The 24,313-nt window shown below is 46.6% G+C and overlaps 1 protein-coding gene across 2 annotated transcripts in view; it reads left to right on the top strand.

Annotated features, from left to right (window-relative positions):
- capn5a (calpain 5a) overlaps positions 1 to 23,084 on the top strand; it is a 100,211-nt gene extending 77,127 nt beyond the window's left edge. For both annotated transcript variants that reach the window (XM_048533535.2, XM_048533536.2), the window contains exons 5-13: positions 1,257 to 1,449; positions 3,053 to 3,246; positions 4,771 to 4,848; positions 5,917 to 6,112; positions 9,061 to 9,183; positions 13,872 to 14,068; positions 17,109 to 17,230; positions 18,644 to 18,780; positions 20,171 to 23,084. In XM_048533535.2, coding sequence (XP_048389492.1) covers positions 1,257 to 1,449; positions 3,053 to 3,246; positions 4,771 to 4,848; positions 5,917 to 6,112; positions 9,061 to 9,183; positions 13,872 to 14,068; positions 17,109 to 17,230; positions 18,644 to 18,780; positions 20,171 to 20,353 — 1,423 coding nt within the window. In that variant the 3' untranslated portion in view covers positions 20,354 to 23,084. The remainder of the gene's footprint in view (positions 1 to 1,256; positions 1,450 to 3,052; positions 3,247 to 4,770; positions 4,849 to 5,916; positions 6,113 to 9,060; positions 9,184 to 13,871; positions 14,069 to 17,108; positions 17,231 to 18,643; positions 18,781 to 20,170) is intronic.
- The last annotated feature ends 1,229 nt before the right edge of the window (positions 23,085 to 24,313 follow it).

Below are 24,313 nucleotides of genomic sequence, written 5' to 3'. Positions count from 1 at the left end.
TTAAGAATTCCCATCCTTGTTCTCAAATCCCAATGTGGAGCTCCCCACCTTTGAAACCCCTTCCAGTTCCACATTTCCTGTGAGAGTATCTGTACTGCTCCAATTCTGAGCTGTCAACCATGCACCATTTTAATTGCTGCACCTCTGCACAATTCCTTAGGCCCCTTGAACTTAAACTCTGGGAATCCCTCACTACTCCCCTCTCCTCCTCCTCCCTAGCACTCTAGTTCATAAAGCCACTCCCCTAAAGATTCACCCATTATGGCTGAGTATTTTGTTCACGAATTCAGTAAAGAAATAAAATGCCCAAAGCAACAGTGCTTCCACCGTGACATAATAAAGAAAAAGAAGTTTTAAAAAAAGAACATGTAAGACAAAGTCCATTCTGCTACACCATTCAGTAACATCATGATTTTAACCTCAGCTGTGCTTTCCTATATATCCCCAGACAGTCTGTTCAGCCCCTTGGTCATCAAGAATCTATTTCTGCCTTAAAAATATTTTAAAGGTTCTGTATTTCCTTGTGTTTTGATTGTCTGGTAATATTCTGGTGAATCTTGCTGAGTTAAAGACACGATGTGAAAACCAAGCGGAGGCTTGGGGACCGCTTTGCAGAACACCTATGCTCGGTTCGCAGTAACAACTGCACCACCCAGTCATGAGCCATTTCAACTGCCCCTCTCATTCCTTCGATGACATGTTCATTCTGGGCCTCCCACAGTGCCATGATGGTGCCACCCGTAGGTAGCAGGAACAGCAACTCATATTCCGCTTGGGAAACTTGCAGCCCAATGGTATCAATGTGGATTTCGCCAGCTTCAAAATCTCCCCTTCTTCCACCACATCCCTAAACCAGCCCAGCTTGTCCCCGCCTCCCTAACCTGTTCTTCCTCTCACCTATCCCCTCCTCCCACCTCAAGCCACACCTCCATTTCCTACCTACCAACCTCATCCCGCCTCCTTGACCTGTCCGTCCTCCCTGGACTGACCTATCACCTCCCTACCTCTCCACCCATCCTCTCCTCTGCACCTATCTTCTCCTCTATCCATCTTCAGTCTGCCTCCCCCTCTCTCCCTATTTATTTCAGAATCCTGTCCCCACCCCCCTTTTCTGATAAAGGGTCAAGGCCCAAAACATCAGCTTTTGTGCTCCTAAGATGCTGCTTGGCCTGCTGTGTTCATCCAGCTTCACACTTTGTTATCTTATTTGAATACATGTTACTGCTGTAGAAATCATCTCACTGCTTCTCTTTCAGGCTAGCTGGCTGCTATGAATCTCTGGATGGAGGGAACACTGCAGATGCCTTGGTGGATTTTACTGGTGGGGTCTCAGAACCGATCGACCTGGTTCAGGGGAACTTCAGCACCTTGGAGGATCAGAGGCTGCAACTGTTTGAGAAGCTCCTGAAGGTGTTCAGCCGTGAGGGCCTCATCAGCTGCTCGATCAGGGTAACCTTCACCTCACCACTCGGTGCAGTTGACCCAGGAGCTAATAATAAACAACAGAAAGTTGCACTTGATGAAGGCAGAGAAATTTCTTCACCCAGAAAGTTTCAAACTCGCTGTCACAGAAGGCGGACGAGGGCAAAATACTAAATGATTTCCAGAAGGAGTTAGATATAATTCTTGGAACCAAAGGGATTGAAGAGTATAGGGAGAAAGTGGGGACAGGAGACTGAGTTGGATGATCAGCCATCATCATACTGAATGGTGGAGCAGGCCTGAAGGGCCGAATGGCCGCCTCCTGCTCCTATTTCCTATGGTAGTCACAACCAGGACTCAGTGGGCGATAATCTCCTCTCTTGTGGGTTCACATTTCACCCCAGGGATCTCTTTGCCTTTGCTGGCTAGACCAGCATTCCTTGCTCATCCCTGATGGCTCAGAGGGCAGTTAAGAGTCAACCCCATTTTTATGGGTCTGTAGTCACATGTAGGTCAGTCTACGTAAGGACAGCAGCTTTCCCTCCCTTTGAAGGGCTTGAGTGAACCAGATGAGCTTTTCCAACAATTGAAGGTGTTTACATGATCAACACTAGGCTCGCTGTTCATTGAATACTTTTTTAAATTGAGTTTGGATTTCACCATCTGCCATGGTGGGGTTTGAACCCATGACCCTGGGACATTAGCCTGTCATTATGTTGTGAACTCAACTACACTAGTGCAAGATCTCTGCAGGTCCCCAGTGCAGCCCTGAGCCAGTGCAGCCCTGAGCCAGTGCAGCAGCGTCAGGAGTGCTGTCTTTCAGTTGACTTGCTAAACTGGGAAAGGCTTGTATGAACCTTTTTACTGCCTCTGGAAGGTTTTATAACCAGTGAAAGAACTCTTTAAGGATAGTCAGCTCTTCCAGCTCCACACTCTGACCTGATAGAGCAGAGTGGGTCACAGTGTCAGAATAGGTATCATTGTATGGTATCTCTACTCATCTCAGTCATTGATTGCATTCAAAATTGATGTCAATGTTTGTTAGCTCTGAGGGAAATAAGGGATATTTGGAGGTGGAGGTAGAGGGTCTTGCTGAATGTTACAGCTGATTTGAGGGGCCGAATGGCCATCTCTATAATTCTCCATGGTAGACTGACAGGGTGCTGGAAGAATGCGGCAAGCCAGGCCGCGTTTGGAGGAGAGAAGCAGTCAATGTTTCGGGTATTACCCTGCTTCAGCATACCTTAAATGTTGACTGCTCCTTTCCTCCAGATGCTGCTTTGCCTGCTGTATTCTTCCAGCCTCCCATTAGTCTAGCTATGATTCTCCAGCTGGAGGCCACAAGACTAGATGCCCAGTCAGAGCCAGTCTTCATGTTTGAGCGGGGGGTCTGTGGGTTCTCTGAGCAAGGTCAGTTGCTGACCAGCAAATCCAAGGCTGAGCCCACAGATGGGATCAGTAGTGGCTGCCCCGCTGACCCTTCCTCCCCAAACCATCTCACCCATTTGGTCATTTGAATCTTCCCTGAACAGCTCTGCTCAGTCCGAGCCTGTCCCTTTTCCCCGGGGCTGTAGTCCCATGACCTCCAGGCGATGTTGAGCTAATCCCGGGCTTGTTTTGCTTGCTGCAGGTATCATCAGCTGCTGAGATGGAAACTCGCCTGACCACTGGCCTGGTGAAAGGCCATGCGTACGCTGTGACTGATGTCCGGAAGGTACGGCTGGGCCATGGCCTCTTAGCTTTCTTCAAGGCAGAAAAGCTCTTCATGATCAGGATGAGGAATCCGTGGGGTCAGAAGGAATGGAACGGGCCATGGAGTGACAGGTGAGCCCCCCTCCCCCCACTTCCATAGCTTGTTAGAGGGGCAGCTTCATGCTGGGAGGTCTGCCATACAGCACTCAGCTTCACCATGTTGGCTTTGGGTGAGGTGGTCATTGGGACAATGAAGAGAGATGTCTTCAACCAGAGAGTCGAAACCCTGTCGAATTCTCTACCACGGAAAACAACTGAAGCAAAAACACTGTGAATGTTTTTAGGAAGTAGTTCTTTGGGCCAAAGGAATCAAATGGAGAAAGTGTAAACAGGGTCCAGAATTAGATGATCTTCCATGATCACGTTGAATGGCCTACACGTGCTCATCTTTTCTATTCCTCTTTGTTTCTATATCCCCCCATACCTCCAAGACCCACCTAGTCTTATGGGGAGTTGACGCCTAGTGGTATTGAACAATAGAAAAAATACAATGCACAAACAGGCCCTTCGGCCCTCCAAGCCTGTGCTGACCATCATGCCCTAATTAACCTAAAAAGAAACCTGCCATTTTTCGATCTATATCCCTTTATTCCTTCCCTATTCATGTACCCATCCAAGTGCCCCTTACATGTCTTCAATGTGCCCACTTCCACCACCTCTTCCAGTTGTGCATTCCAGGCTGCTACCACTCTCTGTGTGAAAAACTTCCCTCGCACATCTCCCTTAAACTCGCCCCCTCTCACCTTGAACCTGTTCCCCCTTGTAACTGAAACTTCAATCCTGGGAAAAAACCTCTGACTATCCACCCCATCTATGCCTCTCATTATTTTGTAGACCTCTATCAGGTCTCCTCTCATCTGTGGAAACAATCCTAGTCTTTTTAACCTTTCATCATAGTCAATGCCCTGGAGACCAGGCACCATCCTGGTGAACCTTCTCTGCACTCTCTCCAAAGCTTCCACAATCTTCTGGTAACATGACAATCAACTGCAGACTATACTCCAAATGTAGCCTAGCAAGGGTTTTATATCGCTGCAACAGGGTTTGCCAACTTTTGTTGGGAGGATGATGTAACAAGATCTTTCCTGGAGGGGTTCTTGAGGGGCTGAGTGTCCTGCTCCTAACTGGTATGGCTGTATAGAAGGAGGCCAGTTGGCCCTCACTGCACCATTCAATTAAACCATGACGGTCATCAGCTGAATATCAGAATGTGGAAATCACTGCCGTGGAGAAAATAGAATGGATCTGGCTAAGGGAAATCTAGCTAAGCACATGGGAGAGAAGGGAAAAGATGGATATGTTGAAGGTGTCAGGCTTAAACAGTGGCATAACCATTTACGCCAATTGTCCTTCAGTGTTCTTAAATGACAAACAAAACTTAAGATTTTCACGTCTGCGAGTGAAAACATTCTGCTTGACTTTCCTCTTTAGCTTTATTTTTAACTATTTTTTTTATTGACCAGAAATGGTCAACACTTCCAAAGTGAATCACCTTCGTTGGCTACACATTGTCTCACTGTTTACCCTGTTTCAGTACAGTGTTATTGGACTTCTTCCACACAGTGTCAATTGAGACTGGAATAACTGTCTTCACAGCTCCCAGGAGTGGCAGAAGGTCAGCAAAGGAGAGCGCGAGTCTATGGGTGTCACCGTGCGGGATGATGGGGAATTCTGGTAAGTCTTCCAGACAGTCTTTTTTCTTTGATGATGGATCAGATATTTCAGACGGTCTAGCTTTTAGGAATCTGGATTGTTCCAGAGTTAAACAATGCTGGCTTCTGAGTTCCTGCAGTCAAGGACTCCTAACCTTGAGTATACACCTCGAATGGAGAAGAATTTAGGAAAACATTGAAGGGACAGAAAGTTTTGCGTTTGCTGGGAGGGCTAATGAGTACAAGAATGGGCCATGACCCTCCCTTATCAGGGTAGATGCAGGAAGGATGTCCCTGATGCTGGGAAGCCCAGAACCAGAGGTCATAGTCTATGCATATTGGCTAAGCCATTTAGGACTGAGATGAGGAGAAATGTCTTCACCCAGAGAGTGAGGAGCCTGTGGAATTCTTTGCCACAGAAAGTAGTCGAGGCCAAAATACTGAATTGGACATAGTTCTTAGGGCTAAAAGCTTAAGGAGGTGGCTCACCACCACTTACTGCAGGGCACTCAAGGTGGACAGTTAAGCCACCAATGTCCAGGCCCTGGGAGGCGAAATAAAGAAAAAGGGTTTTGTTAGGTGTCATTTTGTTGGGAATAACATGCGCCAAAAATGTTAATAAAGATTTTGCTTTCGAGCAGCCCCAGGGCAACCGAACGCTCTGTTCATCCAGTGAAGTATAGCCATTGCAAGAAACTGTACACAACAAGATCCCATAGACAGCAATGGCCAGTTGTTTTTTGGTGATGTTGGTGGAAACTTCAGTAATAACTAGCTCCCTGTAGATAGACTCCCCTAACCTGCGTTCAGTAAAGAGTTGTGTGTATTCACCTGCAGTGCTGCCTGGCCTATCACCGTCCCACCTACCTTCCTCAGCTCTACCCCTCCTCTCTCTCTATTTACCTCAGTGCTCCCTCCCTCCTCCCCCATTTCTGAAGACGGGTCCCAATCCGAAATGTCAGCCTTCCTGCTCCTCTGATGCTGCTTGGCCTGCTGTGTTCATCCAGCTCTACACCTCGTTATCTCAGATTCTCAAGCATTGGTGATTCTTACTATCTCTGCCTGAGCACAGTGCTTGTTTGGATTCCAGGATGTCGTTTGACGATTTCTGTGCGAACTTCACAGACCTCGTTGTCTGCCGTATCATCAACACCTCCTTCTTCAGCTTCCACAAGACCTGGGAGGAAGCCATGATAAAGGGCTCATGGACCAGGCACGAGGACCCTCTGAAAAATCGTGCTGGAGGCTGCATCAATAACCGCGACACCTTTCTGCAGAACCCACAGGTAAGGACTATTGACGTTGAGCTCTTCGATATTTCAGGTATCTTTCTGATGTGGACGAAGCTCCGAGGGTTGAGAACAGGAGGTGGGAAGGTGAGGCGAATCAGTGTGAGGTGGAACAAGAGGCAATGTGATGATACTAACCTTAATGGAGACAATATAATCTATTGATTTGCTATCACTATTTCAAAGGATCTGTGAATGACTAAGCTCACCTCGAAGGCCTCCATAAGGCTTTATGTTCAGCTTGCCTGAGTCGGGTATTGGAAATGACACTGCACGCTTAATCTAGAGGCCAAAGCTGATGTTCAGATGGCTGATGCTCAAATCCCACCACAGCAGAGGGAGATGATGGCCCAGTAATGTTATCACTGGACTGTTAATCCAGTGACTCATATGATTCTCTGGGGAGCCAGCTTTGAATCCTGCCATGGCATATGGTGGAAAATGAATTCAGTAAAACTTTGAAATTAAGAGTCTAAAGACCATTGTCAGTTGTCAGGGAAAAAACATCTGGTTCACTAATGTCCTTTAGGGAAGGAAACTGCCATCCTTACCTGGTCTGGCCTGCATGTGACTCCAGATCCACAGCAATGTATGTGACTGTTAACTGCCCTCTGGGCAATTAGGGAGGGGACAATAAATACTGTCCTAGCCAATGATGCCCTCATCCCGCGAATGAATCAAATAAAGAACGTGACTAGTGGAGTTTAAATTCATATCAACAAGTCAATAAAATAGGGTTAGTTTCATTGATAGTGACCTGAACTCATCGCCGTTGTAACACCCTGTCTGGTTCATTCAGGAAATCTGCTGTCTTTACCAGTCTGGCCTGTATGTGATCATCAGATCCACAGCAATTTTTTTATTCATTTGTGGGATATGTATGTTCACCAGCCAGGCTAGCCCTTTTGGCCGATCCCGAATTGCCCAGAGGGCAGTTAAGAGCCAACCACATTGCTGTATTTTTGGAGTCTCAGTCGTTGAATGCTATCAGAAATGACAATGCAAAGTTCCAAGGTGAGTACAGATGGTAATTTATGAACATTGGGAAGTTGCTGACATTAATACATAAATGATTTAGATGAGAATATGGAAGGCATGGTTAGTAAGTCTGTGGATCATACCCAAATTGGCGGTATTGTCGACAATGAAGGTTATCTAAGATTACAAAGGGATATTGATCAATTGGTTCAATGGGCTGAAGAATGGCAGGTGGAGTTCAATTCAGATAAATGTGAGTGTGGCATTTTGGTAAAACAAACGAGGACAGGACTTATACAATTAAAAGTAAGGACCTGGGTAATGTTGTAGAACAGAAAGGGGTTCAGATACATAATTCTTTGAAATTTATGTCACAGGTAGATAGGGTGGTTAAGAAGGCATTTAGCATGCTTGCCTTCATTGCTCAGACCTGAGTGTAGGAGTTGGGACCTCATGTTGAGGTTGTACTGAACATTGGTGAGGCCTCTTCTGGAGTACTACATGCAGTTCTGGTCGCCCTGTTATAGGAAAGATATTATTAAACTGGAGAGGGTTCAGAAAAGACTTACCAGTGTGTTGCATTGAATGAAGGGCTTCAGTTATAAGGAGAGGCTGGATAGGATGGGACTTTGTTCACTGGAGCATAGGAGGTGGAGGGGTGACCTTATAGAAGCTTATAAAATCATGAGGGTTATAGGTAAGGTGAGTGGCAAAGGCCTTTTCCTTAGGCTGGCAGGTTTCATGACTAGGGGGCATATTTTTAAGGTGAGAGGAGGAAGATTTAAAAGAGGGGCAACTTTTTAACAGAAGGAGTGGTTAATATGTGGAATGAGTTTCCAGAGAAGTGGTTAACGCAGATACAGTTACGACATTTAATAGACATTTGGATAAGTAGATGAATAGGAAAGGTTTGGAGGGATATAGGCCAAATGCAGGCAAGTGGAAGTGGTTTAGTTTGGGAACATGGTTGGCATGGATTATTTGGACCAAAGGGTTGTTTCGTTGCTAGATCAGTTTTTAGTAAGACAGGCCATGAAGTTGTTTGATTGTCATTAAGAATCCATTTGGCTATTTAGGGAAGGGAATGTGGCCTAGAAAGCCTTAATCTGGACTGATGGGACTGACTCAAGGGGATGTATGGCCCATTCCTGTTCCTGCACCAAACTGTTGCACACTTGGCTGGAAGCAATCTGACCATACTGTCTTTAGCAGCTCAAGGCCGTGGTGAATCATCATCCTGAGGACATCTGGAGATAGGTGCCTAAGGACTGGCATTATGGACATAGAATCCATCGGATCTCCTCTGATAGAACTTAAGAAACAGACCATTCCTTTGTGGAGCAAGTTTATTGGCTTGATCAGTTTCATTGCTCTCACCCCACAGCTGAATATCATAGCTTGTTGTTTGGATGTGCTCAAAGATGATTAATATTCACCAGCCATTTCCTTTAAACCTTCACAATGACATTAACATAGAATCCCTACAGTGTGGAAACAAGCCATTCAGCCCAACAAGTCCACACTGACCCTCTGAACATATCCCACCCAGACCCTTCCCCCTACTCTATCCCTGTAACCCTGTAATGCCTATGGCTAACCCACCTAGCCCACACATCCCTGGACACTATGGAGCAATTTAGCATGGCCAATCCACCTTAATCTGCACAATTTTGGATTGTAGGAGGAACCTCATGTAGACACAGGGTGAACATGCAAACTCCACACAGACAGTCATCATCCAAGGGTGGTCCCTGGCACTGTAAGGCAGCAGTGCCAACCACTGAACCACCATGATGCCCATGATGATGGCCAGCCATTATTATAATAGGCAGTTACCTTGCACTATGTGCAACTTGTATGAGCTGTAAGGGTTTCTTACCTCTAATAGTGTGACTCCAACTGATTGTGGAGTGTTGCTTACCTCTCGCTTTGTGCTTTACAACGTTCTCTCTGGTTTCCCTCCACAGTATGTGTTCGATGTCAAAAAGGAAACAGACGAAGTGTTAATTTGCCTTCAACAGAAAGACATTCGTTACACTCGAAAGCAGGGCAGAGGGGAAAAGCTCTCAATGGGGTTTGAGGTCTATAAGGTAAGAACATTTAAACAAGTTCTGAGGAAGGGTCACTGGACCCGAAACGTTAATTCTGAGTTTTTCCTTCACAGGTGCTGCCAAACCTGCTGAGCTTCTCCAGCAACTTCTGTTGTGTTGTATGTAAATAAGCAGCCAGTCTCTCTCTGTAGAGATTAAATTCAGTGTTGAAACGTCTCCATCGCTCTTCCCTAAGTGGTGTCAAGTTGCCATGTGGCATTATTCCTAATGTAGATACCAGCACCCATAAAATGCCAGCTGCGGAGGCTGAACAGGCACTTCTGTGATGGCACCAGTCAAATGTTAATTCTGAACCAGCAATCCAGAGGTTGGACTAAAGATCTGAGGGCCAGGAGCTCAAATCCCCCCCATGACAGAGAATAGAAGATCATAAAGTGTAGGAGGAGAGGTAGGCCATTCAGCCCATTGGCTCTGCTCCACCGTTCAATCAGTTTGTGCCAGATTTAATTTAAATTAAGACAAATCTGAAAATGAAAGCTACTCTTAATTATGGTAGTCACAAAACTATAATCAATTGTTGTAAAAACCCATCTGGTTCACTCATGTCTCTTAGGGAAAGAAATCTGTCATCTGTAGTGATTGTAATGAGATCAGCCTGGTGGACCTCATAGAATATGAGTTCCCTGATTGGGGCTGTTAACCTGGTCCAATTAGAAAGCCCTGGCTGACAGAAATAAACAAGAGTGTCAGGGATTCTGTTCACTCTGAGAGCTGGCTGTGAAGGAGTTGGATCAGTGTCAAGGGCTCTCCCTGTGTAAATAAAGTGGGTCTTGGTGAGGGAATACCAGGCTCTGTGGAGTTAGTTCAGTGGTGATGAGAGAAAAAACACACTCCTAAAGAAATTCGCGCACAAGAGTCACCTTTGAATTGGGGTAAGCATTTCTGGCATTTCTAGACTTCCACGTGGGACTTTGTCAAAGGTCTTATTGAAGTAAATCAGCACATCAACTTCAAAAAATTCAGTTAGTCAGGATCTCCTTTAACAATTCTGCGCTGATTATCCCTGATAAATCCCTGGCTTTCCAAGTGTTGTTGAATCCTGACCTTCAGGTTTTTTCCAATATCTTCCCTCCCACTGATGTCAGTGGAACTGGTCTATAATTCCCTGGCCTATCGCTGTTGCCTTTCTTGAACAAAGGAGCCACTTTAGCCATCCTCCAGCAATCTGGCACTTTGCCTGTGGCCAGTAAAGAGTTAAATATGTTCACCGGGTCCCCAGCAATCTCCTCCCTTGTCTCCACATCTTATCAGACCCTGGGATTTATGCATGTTTATGCTCACTAAAACATCTAATACCTCCTCCTTATTCATCTAAACACGCTCCAGAACCTTACCATCCCGACTGAAACCCTTGGCTGCAATGTTGTTCCTGTGCAAATGCAGTTGAAAAATATTCATTTCAGTCCTCACCCACATCAATTGTCTCCATGTACAAATTGTCCCTTTGGTCCATAATAGTTCTCACTCTTTCCCTGGTAATCCTCTCACTCTTAATACACTTACAAAAAGCCTTGGAGCTCTCCTCGATCTCATCTGTGAAGGATACTTTGTGACCCTCTTTGCCTTTCTAATTTCCTTTCTAGGCAACCTCCTGCACACTCTATACTTTCGAAGGGTCACCCCTGTTTGTAATGCACTGTCCCTGACGTATGCTTCCATCGTTACCTTCATCAAACTCTCAATATCCCTTGTCATCCAGGGTTCCCTGGACTTGCAGCTCTTGCCCTTCGCTGTTAGAGGAACATTCTGGCCCCGAATTGTTACGATACTACTTTTAAAAGACTCCCACTTTCCAAATGTAGGTTTACATGCTGCCAGTTTGCCAGATCCTATGAAATAATATTGAAATTGAGCTTCTTCCTATTTAGACACTTAACTTCTGCGTTGTTTTTATCCCTTTCCATAATGACTTTTAAGCTTGTGGAGTTATGATCACTATTCCCAAAATGCTCGCTCACTGAAACCACTGGAGAGACTTCATTCCATAGGATTAGGACCAGCACTGGCCCATCTTTAGTAGGAATACCTATGGAATGGCACAAAAAGCCCTCCTGAATGCACTTTAACTATTCCACCCTTAACAGTCGCCCGAAATTGGGATCAAACCCAGGTCCCCAGGTCTATGAAACAACAGCATTCCAGATATTTACGTTAGAACAGCTAAAACTCACTGATGGCTTGTGCTGACTATTATTTAACTGTTTCTTCAGCACAATGTATCTCTTTGCTTCAAGGACATATTTCACTTCAACCATCCGACCTTGCAAATTGGCATCAGCCAACCTCATCACATCATCATTGGTGCTCTGGAACCAAGTCAGACATCATTAACCAGCATTTACTGCCTGTCTCAAGTAGCAACTGGTATAACTGAGTGCTTGCTAGGCTATTTCAGAGGGCAGCTGGGTCTGGTGTCTCGTGTGGGCTGGACTGAGTTAATGTTAACAAAGCTTTAGTCCCCTACAGATGCAACCCTCTGTCTCACACCATTTTTGTGACTTGCTTACATGGCAGCACAATGGCACAGTGGTTAGTGAATCATAGGATCATAGAATCCCTACAGTGTGGAAACAGGCCCTTCAGCCCGACAAGTCCACACCGAACCTCAGAGCATCCCACCCAGACCCATCCCCCCTATAACCCACCGAGTCTACACCTCCTTGAACACTATGGGCAATTTAGCATGGCCAAGCCACCTAACCTGTACATCTTTGAACTGTGGGAAGAAAGCGGTGCACCTAGAGGGGACCCACGCAGACACAGGGAGAATGTGCAAACTCCACACAGACAGTCGTCCGAGGCTGGATTCGAACCCGGGGCCTTGGCGCTGTGAGGCTGCAGTGCTAACCACTGAGCCACCGTGCTGCCCAAGAATGTAAAAAGTGCACTGTTCCCAATGAAGTCATGTTACCCCCTGCATTAAAAAGAAGTGCAAAACACAAGGGCTGGCAGCCTGTTAGTCAGTACTGAAGTCTGAAAATGTGCACATAAATGAATGTGACGTAGCCACAGACTGGAAGCCTCCAAGTATAGGAGGCTCCCTTCCAAGTTAGTGGGGGTAATGACCTTGTTGTGTTATCATCTGACTATCAATCCAGAAAGTCAGCCAATGTCCTGGGGACCAGGGTTCAAACTCCGCCAAGGCAGATGGTGGAATCCAATTTCAACAAAGCAAAATCTACTGATGACCATGAACCTATTGTCGACCATCGTAAAACCCCATCTGGCCGACAAATGTCCCTCTGGAAAGGAAATCAGCCATCCTCACCCGGTCTGGCCCACACGAGACACCAGACCCGGCTGCCCTCTGAAATAGCCTAGCAAGCACTCAGTTATACCAGTTGCTACTTGAGACAGGCAGTAAATGCTGGTTAATTGATGTCTGACTTGGTTCCAGAGCACCAATGATGATGTGATGAGGTTGGCTGATGCCAATTTGCAAGGTTGGATGTTTGAAGTGAAATATGTCCTTGAAGCAAAGAGATACATTGTGCTGAAGAAACAGTTAAATAATAGACGGCACAAGCCATCAGTGAGTTTTAGCTGTTCTAACATAAATATCTGGAATGCTGTTGTTTCATAGACCTGGGGACCTGGGTTTGATCCCACTTTCGGGCAACTGTCTGTGTGGAGTTTGCACATTCTCCCCGTGTCTGCGTGGGTTTCCTCCGGGTGCTCCAGTTTCCTCCCAGAATCCAGAGGTGTGCAGGTTAGGGTGGTTGACCACAGGAAATAACCCATAGTGTACAGGGATGTGCAGGTTAGGGCGGATTGGACGTGCTAAATAGCCCATAGTGTCCAGGGATATGCAGATTAAGTGGGTCACAGGGAAAGGGTAGAGGGATGGGTCTGAATGGCATGCTCTGAGGGGCAGTACTTGTTGGGCTGAAGGGCCTGTTTCCACAATGTAGGGATTCTATAATATCTGCTCCTGTACTTCCCTCTGACTGTTGGGAGGCCTGAAAAGTAATTGCTCCCTTTCTAAGCTGTACCCAGAGGGCCTCCTTTGAAAACTGTTCTAGGGAGTCCTCCCTGATTTCAGCAATGATGACTTCGTCATCAACAGTGCAACGTCCCCATCTTTCTTACATCCCAACCACTATGACGCCTGAAACTTCTATACCCTGGAACATTGAGTTGCCAGTCCTGCCAGCCTTTTTACCATGTCTTAGTAATTGTAACAATATCATATTCCCATGCGCTGATCGATGCTCTAAGTTCATCTGCCTTCCCAGTCAAGCTCCTTGCGTTTAAAATAGATTCAGTTTAGTTTCCTAGACTATCCATGTGCCTTATCCTATCCACGCCTCAGACTGCCCCAGAATTCCTTCTATACCTGATTGGACCTTGTTCCTGATTTTATTTCTACGCTGTGTCCCATTCCCCTCCCAAATTAGTTCCAACCCTCCCAACAATGTGAACATTGGTTATTGATTAAGGGAGGGTATTGGCCCAGGACACTGGAGATGATCAAAATGGAGACCAATGGGGATAGCATCTGAAAGACACACTACACTCTCTTGGTGCTGCAGTAGGTGCATCAGCCAAGTTTCTTGCCCTCAGGACCTTGGGGTCACAGGGCAGGAGCTGATGATGATGCTAACTGCTGCTCTCGGTCTGTTTATCCCACCACTCTGTTAACTTTTGAAGTGATTTGGCTTTGGCAGGTGGAGCTGAACCGTAATTATAGGATGCACACCATTCAGCAGAGAGTGGCCAGCTCTGTCTACATCAACTCCAAGACCATCTTCTTGCGGGAACAGCTCCCTCAGGGACGCTATGTCATCATCCCGACCACCTTCGAGCCGGGCGTACAGGGCGAGTTCTTACTGAGGATCTTCACCGATGTGCCATCAAACTTCAGGTAAGACCTGGAGTGGGAATGAGCAGCTGTCAATAGCAGAGCGAGAGGTGATGGAGGAGGTGAGGGCTAGAATGCAGCTTTTTTTGGGGAGCAGAAGCCACCGTCCTCTCCTCTGGCTCCCTGCATGTCGCACACCCACGTTCCCTCTGCCCATCCATTCATGCTCAAAGGTCCTGCACACTATCACATTCTCCCTTCCCTCCTCAGCCTGTCTCCTCTGCTCCTCTCTCCCATTAACTCCTCTGCTGAGTTCATTCACCAGGCTTTTGGAAGTACTGCAGAAAGTGAGGAAAACATTGATTCTCCAGAGTTCAGAAGAACAAGGTGGGAGATCCCATCGAAGCATATAAGATCCTAAAAGGATTAGCTAGTGTAAACACAGGAAGGATGTTCCCAGTGACCTGGGAGCCCAGTACCAAGGTGACAGCTTAAATATACGGGGTGGGCCATTGAGGACTGAGATGAGGAGAAATGTCTTCACCCAGACAGTAGTGAGCCTCTGGAATTCTCTGCCACAGAAAGTGATTGAGGCAAAAACATGGAATGTTTTCAAGAAGGGGTTGTTGTTGGATTTTAATTCCGAGGGTGCAAAGGATATGTGGGAGAAAGCAGGAATAGGGGACTGAGTCAGATGGTCAGCTGTGATCATGTTGAATGGCAGAACAGACTTGAAGGGCCAAATGGCGTCCTTCTGCTCCTAGTTTCTATATTTCTGTGATAAGGATTTTGTCAGAATTGAGGAGGTATATATATTCCACAGCCTGAGGTTCTTGACTCTGCATCAGAAACGATTAAGGGTGTGTGAGACAAATTCTTTTAAAATAGCAGAAGGCTTTGCTGGAACACATCTGGAATACTGTGTGACATTTTGGTCTAATTATTTAAAGAAGAGTACACACTCCATTGGCATCTCACCGCCATCTTAAGGCAACTAGGGGATGGGCAATTAATCCTTGGCTGACCCATGATGCCCATGTCCCATGGGCAAATTACAAAGAAAACACAGGATGAAGATGGTGCAGTGAAGGTTCATCAGATTGGTTCCTGGGAAAGGATATGGGTTGTCTTGTGATGAGAAGCTGAGTAAATTAGGACAGTATGTTTAAAAGAATGAGAGGAGATCTCTTTTAAAAGATTTTAAGATTGTAGAAGGGTTGGACAGACTATAGCCTGAGAGAGAGAGGTGTTTCCACTGTTTGGGGAATCTGAAAAGCAGTGATACAGTCTCGGAATAAGGGACCGAACATCTAGGGCAGAGATGACTTCACTCAAAAGTGGGGAATCTTTGGAATTCCCTACCGCAGAGGACTATGGAATCTCCATAATTGAAAATGCTACAGGTTGTGATGGATTGAGTTGTATGCTCTCAGAATCAAGTCTGGGTGAGTGGTCAGGAAATCCAATGGCTAAGACCAGCCACAGCCATACTGGATGCTGTAGCAGGCTCGATGGGCTGAATGGCCCATGTTTCTTGCTTTCTTGTTCACAGACAGTGAAGACAATTCATTCAACAATTGCAATGAGTTTAAACAGACTCAAAAGAATTTTTTTCAGAAAAAGAGCATGAGGAGAAAGGGAATTTGTTTCCATTGGAATTATTTGACGTCGGTAGTGATGATGTATTTAAGGAGAGTCTGGATGCTCGAATGAAGTTAAGGAGACGGAAGCAGAGGAGTGGGGTGGAGTATCGGACGAAGTGAGGAGTGCGGAGGAGGTAACAGGGAGGAAAGAGACTAGTTGGTAGGCTGAATGACTCATTCCTGCATTGTATATTCTATGGAATCTGCTTTGCTTGGTGTTGGATGCTACTTGTGCTGTTGTCATCACACATTTTAACCTGCATGAGGTGAAGGCTGGCTATGGGTATCATGGTGACATTGATGGTGGTGAATGTGATGGTGCCATGGTGTTGCTGGTGACCCTGTGCTGATGGCGATGTAGTGGTCCTGTCTCCAATGGCTGGCTATGGCCATTCAAGGAAAACAAACTCTGCCCAATGCCATCCCCCTCCCATTTCCTCAGCAGTGGACTGAGTGGGGGGTATTATCACTGGCTGGCAGTTGGCTGTGGGCACAGACTTTTGAAGACTTGGCCCATTTGTGAATGATTTTCGTGCCCAGGGTAAGGATGTAGGTGCCCAGTATTCTTCCCCAGCCTCAGCCTTGTAAAATTCAGGTCACTCTGTTTCTCTGTGTGTGTGTGTGTGAGTGTGTGTGAGTGTGTGTGAGTGTGTGTGTCTGTGTGTGTGTGTGTGTGTGTGTCTGTGTGTGTGTGTCTGTGTGTGTGTGTGTGTCTGTGTGTGTGAGTGTGTGTGTGTAACTGTCTGTTCTCACTCCTTTTTCTATCTTTCTGTGTCTCTTTCTGCACCTTTTTCCTCTCATTTTCTCTCTCCCCTTGCTTTCTCACTGCATCTTACTGTTTCTGAATTGTGCATCTTGGTCTCTCAGTCTCTCTCTGTCTTTTTTGTAACTCACTGCTCGCACTCTGAGTGTTTGACTCCATACCCCTCTCTCACTCACTGTGTCTCCCTCCACCCTCCGTGGGTCTCTTTTTCCCATCTTCCTCTCTCCTTGTGTCCACCATAATGCCTTTGTTTGTTCTTTTCCTGTATCTGTGTCAATTGCTCTGTCAGTCTGGAGTCACAGTTCAGTGCACTGTGCTGCAGCCCAACTCCCCAAAAACACTAATCTGTGGAAACCTAACATGGTAGCAAGTTTGAAATATTGATTGATTCTGATCAAGATCGGTGCAACATTCCATCTGCTCGTGGTGACACATTTGAAATCATTTTATTTTGGCCAAGAGGGAAACAGTGAGGTCTCAGAAGACAGAACGTTGGCCAGTTACACTTTGTGAAGTCCCACTGATTGAGTTCCCTGGTGTGGCCTGGTAACATTGGAAACAAGACCGCAGGGACAGTCACGTGACTTTTAAAGGGACGCTTGGCAAGATGGCTGCCGTCAGTTCCGTAACTTGACGTCCTTACAAACCTGTGCTCCTTGTTGTGTTTTTCTTTTTCTCTTTGTGGTCGTCTTCACAGGGAACTCACTCTCAATGAGCCACCTCGGACCTGCTGGTCTGGACTGTGCGGGCACCCCAAGATGGTGACTCAAGTTCACGTTGTTGCTGCAAGCGGATTGGCCCAACAGGATGGTGCGACAGGTACTGTGCACACATGTGAGAGAGAAGGACAGAGAGAGACAGATAGAGAGAGAGAGAGAGAGAGAGAGAGAGAGAGAGAGAGAGAGAGACCAGATCTTTATCTATCCTGACCACAACCCAGGCCTGCAGCCCACCCGCCTGCTCTGGGCTCAGTTCCTGGCTGAGGGTGTGCTGGGGGACAGATTTGATGGAGGCACTTGAAAGGGCATTTGCTGTTTGGAAGGGAACGCTGTGCAGTGTTTGGGGGCGGAGGGAGAGTGGACATTGCTGAAGGTGAGATGCTCAGCTGGAAAGCCAATATAGACATGATGGGCTGACAGTCATCCTGGCTGTGCTGTGTTGATTCTGTGACTCCCCAAATCCTGTCCATCATTTATGAAGCATAATGCGATGGAATATTCTCTGCTTTCCTGGATGAGTTGCATGACTCTATCAGGGAGGCTTAGATGGCACTCAAGAAGCTGAAACACCACCCCCAATGAATGGTACCTTAAACACTCATCATTGATGCTCAGTTGCAGCATTGTTTACCATCTGCAAGGTTTGCAAAAGCAATTCACCATCCCAAACCTATGACCTCAACCGTCTTGAAGGACAAGGGCAGTGAAATCATGGCAACACTATGCCCCTGCATGTTGCCCTCTAAGCCATTCACTGTTATTGGGCCAAAATCCTGGAATACCCCCCCCACCCAGGGCAGTTTTTTTAACTGGTTCAGGGCACCACTGGCTAGGCAGCATTTATTTGCCCATTCCTAATTGCTCATTGTGTCAACCACATTGCTGCGGGCCTGGAGTCACATGTAGGCCAGACCAGGTAGGGATGGTAGTTTCCTTTCCCTAAAGGGCATTAGTGAACCAGAAGGGTTCTTTTCTCCCCCCCTAACAACCAGCAATGAATTCACGGTCATCATTAGATTTTTAATTCCAGATATTTATTGAATTCAAATTCCACCATCTGCCGTGGCAGGATTTGAACCCGGGTCCCCAGAACGTTATCTGGGTCTCTGGATTAATAGCCCAGCCATGATACCACAAGGCCATTGCCTCCTCCGTAGGGGCATTGTGGGTCAACCTACAGTGATTCAAGAAGGCAGCTCACCATCACTTTCTCAAGGGGTAACTAGGGACAAGCAGCACCTTGAACAATTAATAAAAACAGTCCCTGTTTAATGGTGCTATGCATGTTGTTCTCCCAGTTCATGCACAAGTAGCTACATCAGCACAAAGGACCTGGGAATTGTAAATGTTATTGGTGCTGATGTTGAATCATCAGCAGGTACTGAGGACGGTGGGTGAACAGGACTCGGTTCCAGTTCAAGGGCTCATACGAGTCCCATTACTCAAAAATGGTCAGCTCTCCATTGCCTGCTTGGGAACCCTCGGAATGATGTAGAACTCTGTTGTTACTCAGGAGCCGATCCATATGTCATTATCCGGTGCGGAAGAGAGAAGGTCCGGTCGCCTATCCATAAGAACACGGTGAATCCGGAATTTGACGTAAAGGGAATCTTCTACAGGAAAGATCCCAAACAGCCCATCCGCATTGAGGTGAGGGAATCTACTGTGTGAAGTCTTTGTCCAGGATGCTCTCTTTCTTCTTCTTCTTTCAGATATCACTTTGAGAATGCCACAGGCATCTCGTGCCAAGCTGAGGCTTTGGTCTATGCAGAATCCAAATAGCACATGAAGAGCCCACTTGGCCCATCGCTTGTACTAGCCCCCTGAAAGGATGAAATGATTAATTCCTCCCACCCACCTTGCCACCCACTGTGTCAGCCTGATTGGTGATTCCTCGCTGACAGCCTTGGGACTCCTCTCCCATGAGACCCATAGAACATTACCTCACTCTGGCCAAGCTTCCCATACATTCCATTATGGAAGAAAGGAAAAAGTTTAGGTACGATCTTCTTTCGTGTTGGTTGGCATGTCCAGGATCCATCCGTAGCTCAGGGGCTTTAGACAGTGGGTGTGAGAAGAGAGATGCCCGTGTGTAGTGCCCATTGCCAACATGTCACGTGTGGTTCTGGGGCAAGTAGCTTTCTCGCCCTTGAGTCAGAACTTCGTGGGCATGTCGCACTGCAGAGATTTCTGCACAAAGACCTGGGCTGGTACTGAGGGAGTGCCGTTGTGCTGGAGGTGCCAACTCTCTGATGACATTAAATCAAGGCCTGTCCCACCCTCTGAGGTCATTGTAAAAGATCCATGTCACTATTTTGGACAAGGGGATGGGTTTTGCTCCGATTATTAATTCAAATATGACGCAGACTTAAATAACTTTTCATAAGGTTTAGAAATTTTCTCTCACGCTTGATGAAAGGTTGGGGTAAAGGCCAAAAGCCACTTAATGGAGTGGCACGGTGGCTCAGTGGTTAGCATCACTGCCTCACAATGCCAGAGACCCAAGTTCGATTCCCCCCTCAGGTGACTGTCTGTGACTGCACATTCTCCCTGTGACTGTGTGGGCTTCTTCAGGGTGCTCCAGTTTCCTCCCACAGTCTAAAGATGTTTAGGGTAGGTGGATTGGCCATGCTAAATTACCCACAGTGCCCAGGGATGTTTAGATTAGGTGGGATAGACAAGGGAAATGCAAGGCTGGGGGAATGGGACTGGGTGGGATGCTCTTCACAGGGGCACTCTGAACCTCTTGGGCCAAATGGCATCTTTCCGCAATGTAGGGTTTCTATGAAAAGGAACCCATTCAAGCCTTGCTATTTTTTTTCTGAATTGCCCACGAGCGTGGTTCTTTCTCCATGGTAATGTCTTAGCCAATCAATAAAGACTTGCCGACCAATTCAGATCTCTTCTCCTGTAGCAAAATTCGTTGAGACTATTGGAAATTTAGTGTTCTTGCATTTAATCCTGACATCCGTGAGATGGAACGGAACGGCTTTCCACGGAATTCCAGCCGATTTGCTTATTTTCTTCACTTTCTGTCCAGGTCTGGAATAACAACGTCCTGAGTGACCAGTTCCTTGGTCAAGTAACTGTGATCACGGATCCTAGTGACCTCCAGCCACATCATGTCCTTCACCTGAAGGACAAGAGTAACCGACAGGACAGTGAGTTCCCTGGGACTATCAGCCTGAACATCAGTAGCAGCCATGAGCTGGCCGGTATCTAAACGCTGCAAAAAAAAATCATCACCATCGGAAAAATGGAACAATCGATCAAGTCAGGGTTCGACCGGGGTCATCTAGGATCCATGGATAAGAAATTTTAGGAACAGGAAAAGGCTCTCGGGATCTAGGTCTGTCCCTAAAACCAATGCCCCCTTCAGCCCCATCGCTGTTACGGAGCCTTGTATAGTTGCTTCTCAGTGCGAGGAACCTTTCGGGAGTGTAGGGCTGGGGTATAAAGTGGGGCTGCCCCAGTAGGCTTTTCTCTGGTAAATTTCCGCGTGATGTCCCTTCTCGCTTAGCACCCTTTCCCAACGCACAAAGGTTACCGCTCAGACCATGCGCCCCGGCGTTGCCCTACCCAACGGACGCTCCCAAAGACCAACCTGCTTGCTCATTGGCAGGGCTTAACTGACACTTCAGACTCAAGCTCCACTTTGTGCCAATCCCAGCAAGGGAACAAAGCAGGGATTCCACGATTAGTCTCATCCCTGATGCACACACTTCCAACCTTTTCCTCCTGCCCACTCCCTGATACATCGCACCCCTCCCACCTCCCACCACCCACCCCCCCCAACACGCACAACTTGGCCAAAAGGAATGGGCAAGAAGGAAGAAAACTGCTGCGGTAGTTGTGACTGCTGGAAAGTTTGGCATTCTTGCATTCAATCCTGATGAGCATAAGCAGCTGATCACCATCAATATCCAGTATCACTCCCTCTCTCCTAGTGGACTGTTCATAGCTTGACTCCCTTTCTTGGAGTTAGGGTATGGCTCAGTTCTTACTCCTATTTAAGCATCATTCAGCACCACCGTCCTCCAAGCAACAAGTTTTCTAACCTGCAAATTATCACTGTCCAGAGACTTATACTGATGACTAGGTCATCAGGGGTAAAGATGATTAACATTTGATCGGTTTTGTTAGTTATCGTTCTGTAATACTAATTTTGTAGCATTGCTGAGGGACAAGTTTACAAAGAGTTTCATCATCCTCTCATCAGGACATGTGCAAGAATGCCAAGTTTCAAACAATCACAACAATTTGTATCACAGGAGAAAAGGATGCTGGGAAGGATATTGCTCTGTCAGGAATTGACTCGCTGCTGACTCCCCAAGCAATCAGCGTCCTTTCCTCCTACAGTATAAATTGCGGTGACCTTTTGAAATTTCGCATTCCTGCATTTATCCAGATGAGTGCAAGATGAACAGTATGTCTCCTTTCAGCAATATTCAAATTCTATGATGACCAATCATTAAACTCTCTCTCTGAGCATCAGCTGCTCTTTCATTTTATTTTCCCTCAGAGTTTCAGGACACTTCATGATGCACTTCCCGGCATCAATTCCTGTCACCCTCGCTCCCTCCCACCTTCCCTGTGGCACTCCGACTATCCCTTTGGGCTTTCATAAACCCTACTGCCTGCTGACCTTACTGCCAAATGGTGATTGGTTCCCATTTGCCCTCTTCTCAAGCTTGGTGGTGTCTTGAGTCAATGCTTTGACTCTCACACTCCTACCTGACACCATGTCAGCAACCCCTGGGGTAGGGCTGTTTGTTGGGGCAGTAGATGAGGGGGAAGCCATTTTGTGACCTACGGGCCTTCTCTGAGAATGCGCATTTTGAGCACATGATCGCAATTTATACTGTAGCATTTCTTAAATCTGTTTTATGAAAGAAATATTTTAGGACACTTTTTAATCAAAAAATTGCCTTATCTTTTTAGTACCTTTTTCTCAAAAAAGAACTTTTTTTACAAACGCGGAAGTTTTTTTTGTGCCAATTTAGAAATGATGGAATGTCCTTATTGATGGGCTTGTGTTCATAGCAAACAGTGGTGTAAAGGTTTGGTGCAAAGAATGTGTGTATATATATGGAGGAATATTCCAAATAAGTGTTCAAAATTTGACATCTTGTGAACTTGTAGTTCCTGCACACAAGCTCCTCTTCCTCCATCCCCACAGAAAATCTCCAGAGGAAGCTGCTGGGTTATTTCTAAACCATCCCTGAGAATAATCGGGGCCTTGGCTCTGTGCTCCCAGTCTGAACAGCTTGCCATTCTGAGTCTTGGCTGACAGAATGATGATTGGCCAAATCCCCACAACCCATGACCAGCAGCCATCAGCAGGGAGTGCTTCAGAAGGGAATCCAGGAGCACAGGAGAGTCTGCACACGCATTCCGTTTATAAAAGGGGTGGGGGAGCTTAGTGGAGTGGGGGAGTGAAGGGTTGTTGTTGTGGAGGAGGGCATGGGTTGGGTGCGTGATGTGTTGGTGAGACACTGATACAGTGCAAGACAAGTTCTGAGCAACTGTGAAGAGTTAGGACTGTCTTCGATGATAGGAGAAGGTACCTGTGAAAGTTAGGGACCTGGGTGCTGTTTATCACTTGCAGGGATCATCCCAGTAAGAACTGCAAAAAAAAGTCATTAATGTTCATGAAAATGATTTAAATCAACCCTAAACTTTGAGACTGTTAGATGTGGAGCTACTAATCTCAATGATTAAGATCTTTTCATCACATATTTTTAGTGTCAAAATGATGATATATGGCAATAAATCGTTTTAATTCAGGCCCCTTTTGAGTTTGCAAGCCAATCTTTCTTTCTGCGTGTTTGCAAAGCTGGGTTGTCTGTCCCAAGCAGTGAGCCACACCACTGTTTTCTATAACACAGTGTGGAGCTGGGGGAACACAGCAGGCCAGGCAGCATCAGAGGAGCAGGAAAGTCGATGTCTTGGGTCGGGACCCTTCTTCCTCATTTCTGAAGAAAAGTCCCGACCCAAAATGTCAGCTTTCCTGCTCCTGTGATGCTGCCTGGCCTGCTGTGTTCCTCCAGCTCCACAATTTGTTATCACTAACTCCAGCATCTGCAGTTCTTGCTATATACCACTGTTTTTCTAACTTTGTTTGCGTCCATTGGCAGCATCTAGCCTTCCTGGTCAGGTGATAGTGTGGAGGGAGTTCAGGTTGCTATGAGAACACATGAGCTTGACCTGTGGGACATGTTATGAACTTCCATGACTGTCCTCCAGTGGGGCTCAGAGCCAGAACTTCTGTCTCAGAGGCAGGGACAATACCCACTGCAGCACAGGTAGTCCACCTCTAGCCCAGTACATCAGGTGTAAAGTGTTGAGATTGCTCTGATCCAGGCCCAATACAGAGGCTTACTCCCCGTGTTGGGACAGTGCCTGGGAGGAAAAAGCCGTAGACCCTTGAGTCTTGATCTGGATTGCAAGGGAGTAGTTCAAGAAGGCAGCTCACCACCACCTCTTCTCAAATGCAACTCAAAAGTGACAATAAATGCTGGTCCAGCCAACCACATCAATGTCCCATAAGTGTATAAAACAAATGATCTATACCTCAGCTTCCACTTAATCCCTTTAGCTCCACATGTCTGACAGAAACAGAGAAACTAGGAGTAGGAGGAGGCCATTCAACCCTTCAGATCTGCTCCACCATTCGACATGATCATGGCTGATCATCCAAGGCAGTCCCTTGTTCCTGCTTACTCCCCCATACCCTCTGATCCCTTTAGCCCGAGGAACTGTATCCTTCTTGAAAACATTCAATGTTTTGGCCTCAACTGTGGCAGAGAATTCCACAGGCTCACCACTCTTCAGGTGAAGACATTTGGGCTTGTCTTACGAGGAGAGGTTGACTGAGCTCCGACTTTTCTCTCTGGAGCGAGGGAGGAAGAGAGGTGACCTGATCGAGGTGTACAAGGTAATGGGACGCATGGATAATTCGATAGCCAGAGACTTTTCCCCAGGGCAGGATTGACTGCCATGAGGGGTCATAGTTTTAAGGTGTTAGGAGGAAGATATAGAGGAGACGTCAGAGGGAGGTTCTTCACCCAGTGAGTTGTGAGCGCATGGAATAGTTTACCAGCGGTAGTCGTGGAAGCAGAGTCATTAGTGACATTTAAGCGACTGCTGGACATGCACATGGACGGCAGTGAATTGAGGGGAA

Source organism: Stegostoma tigrinum, chromosome 6 (genome assembly GCF_030684315.1).
Source record: "Stegostoma tigrinum isolate sSteTig4 chromosome 6, sSteTig4.hap1, whole genome shotgun sequence".
Lineage (NCBI taxonomy): Eukaryota > Metazoa > Chordata > Chondrichthyes > Orectolobiformes > Stegostomatidae > Stegostoma > Stegostoma tigrinum.
The sequence above is the reverse complement of the archived record's forward strand: the minus strand, read 5'-3'. Positions and strand labels throughout refer to the sequence as shown.